Genomic DNA, 2,380 nt, shown 5'->3' with positions numbered 1-2,380 from the left:
CAATAAAATATATTTTAAAAAATAAAAAAATAAAAATAAACAGGAGCTACACCTCCTACATCCAATCAATCGACCCACCCATCTCACCCCCAACAAAATGCACTTATGACAACTCACTGCCCTCCTGCAGCTGAAACAACCCTTTCATAGCAAGTGCTACTTCTGTCTCTACTCATCTCAGGCATACGCAGGGCCACCAATGTCCATAAGGCACGGAGAGCATGAGCTATGCAGGCAGATTTTCGGCATACCTACCCAGGACAGGTAGGCTTGCTGGCACTGTGCCCCCAGGCAGACAATGTCTTACTGGAGGCCCTTCAGGGCAAGGGAGGTCATTGATATCATGGATTTCTGCCTTTGGTTCTCTGTAGCACATCCCCTCCTACACTCTCCGAAATGCCAGGCTACCAAGACAACCTTCCAACCAGCCATCGGCCCAACAACCAGGAATAAGAAACCAGAATGGGTGATGCACAAATTCTCCAGAATTCATGGTGATGCCAGAGCTTCTCCAGAGAGAAGGCACTGCTTTGTTGTACCCGGGCCCACGGCAAAGGTGGCAGCCTGGAGGCACGTCTGCTCCTGGGAGCTCTGGCCAGCTCCAGCCCAGACGCAGGGCCCCGGGTTCTATTTCCCTGGAAGGTGACAACACCTGTTTGGAAGAACATTTATCAGATCTGGCCTGGCCAAGGTAACCGTTATTTGTAGAGCACCTGTAAAATGCCTCGTGATTCTGGGCGCTGGGCCCAACTGACTTCCTCCAAGCCACATATTCCTGGAGGTTGTGGGATCTTCTTCCGGTCAAGGACCACTCAGTGTTTATAACATTGACTGAGCACCAACCGTGTCCTAACATGGTAAGAAATGTCTTCTCTTTCCAGGGCTGCCCTTCCTCAACACTCTACTTTAATTGGTTAACAGAAAAATAGCGACCCCTTCTCCCACGTCCAGTCATTTAAGTAATTGCCCAGCCTAACGGTATCGTGTTTCCTGGGCACCTTTTATCCACAGGCCTTAAACTTCTTGCCTCTCTCCCCAATGGTCCCAAAAAACAGTTCACTGCGGTCAAAGCTTTTACCTCAAGTAACGTAAAAAATCCCAGAATTGCATAGGATTTCCAGTAACACCTGATGATTGCTTTTGTTAAAGATGGCTCCCGTGGGACCTTCTGGGCTCTCGAAAGTTCTTCATCCCAGTACCTGCGAGGAGAAGCACAGCACGGTGAAGAGCAGCATGCCCTGCCGCAGGGCAAACCGGGGAGGTAGCAGAGTGAAAGGTAAGGGCCTCTTGCCGGGCACTTCACCCCTGTCCAATAGATGCTGGCTAACTGTCTGCAGGGCTCCCAGAATTCGGGGTGCAGTATCTGAGGCGCCAGACAGGCAGACAATGTCTTACTGGAGGCCCTTCAGGGCAAGGGAGGTCATTGATATCATGGATTTCTGCCTTTGGTTCTCTGTAGCACATCCCCTCCTACACTCTCCGAAATGCCAGGCTACCAAGACAACCTTCCAACCAGCCATCGGCCCAACAACCAGGAATAAGAAACCAGAATGGATGATGCACAAATTCTCCAGAATTCATGGTGATGCCAGAGCTTCTCCAGAGAGAAGACATTGCTTTGTTGTACCCGGGCCCACGGCAAAGGTGGCAGCCTGGAGGCACGTCTGATCCTGGGAGCTCTGGCCAGCTCCAGCCCAGACGCAGGGCCCCGGGTTCTATTTCCCTGGAAGGTGAAAACACCTGTTTGGAAGAACATTTATCAGATCTGGCCTGGCCAAGGTAACCGTTATTTGTAGAGCACCTGTAAAATGCCTCGTGATTCTGGGCGCTGGGCCCAACTGACTTCCTCCAAGCCACATATTCCTGGAGGTTGTGGGATCTTCTTCCGGTCAAGGACCACTCAGTGTTTATAACATTGACTGAGCACCAACCGTGTCCTAACATGGTAAGAAATGTCTTCTCTTTCCAGGGCTGCCCTTCCTCAACACTCTACTTTAATTGGTTAACAGAAAAATAGCGACCCCTTCTCCCACGTCCAGTCATTTAAGTAATTGCCCAGCCTAACGGTATCGTGTTTCCTGGGCACCTTTTATCCACAGGCCTTAAACTTCTTGCCTCTCTCCCCAATGGTCCCAAAAAACAGTTCACTGCGGTCAAAGCTTTTACCTCAAGTAACGTAAAAAATCCCAGAATTGCATAGGATTTCCAGTAACACCTGATGATTGCTTTTGTTAAAGATGGCTCCCGTGGGACCTTCTGGGCTCTCGAAAGTTCTTCATCCCAGTACCTGCGAGGAGAAGCACAGCACGGTGAAGAGCAGCACGCCCTGCCGCAGGGCAAACCGGGAGGTAGCAGAGTGAAAGGTAAGGGCCTCTTGCCG

The 2,380-nt window shown here is 50.5% G+C and overlaps 1 protein-coding gene across 1 annotated transcript in view; it reads right to left on the bottom strand.

The window, feature by feature from the left end:
• The window catches only part of ABCC4 (ATP-binding cassette, sub-family C (CFTR/MRP), member 4), a 202,891-nt gene that overhangs the window by 198,657 nt on the left and 1,854 nt on the right, over nt 1-2,380 (bottom strand). Inside the window, exons 2-3 of the mRNA XM_005882401.1 lie at nt 2,216-2,287; nt 1,079-1,199 (exon numbers count right to left, since the gene is read on the bottom strand). Of these exons, the coding sequence (XP_005882463.1) occupies nt 1,079-1,199; nt 2,216-2,287 (193 nt within the window). The remainder of the gene's footprint in view (nt 1-1,078; nt 1,200-2,215; nt 2,288-2,380) is intronic.

This window comes from Myotis brandtii, unplaced genomic scaffold (assembly GCF_000412655.1).
Source record: "Myotis brandtii unplaced genomic scaffold, ASM41265v1 scaffold71, whole genome shotgun sequence".
NCBI lineage: Eukaryota > Metazoa > Chordata > Mammalia > Chiroptera > Vespertilionidae > Myotis > Myotis brandtii.
This window is presented reverse-complemented; position numbering and strand designations above follow the sequence as displayed.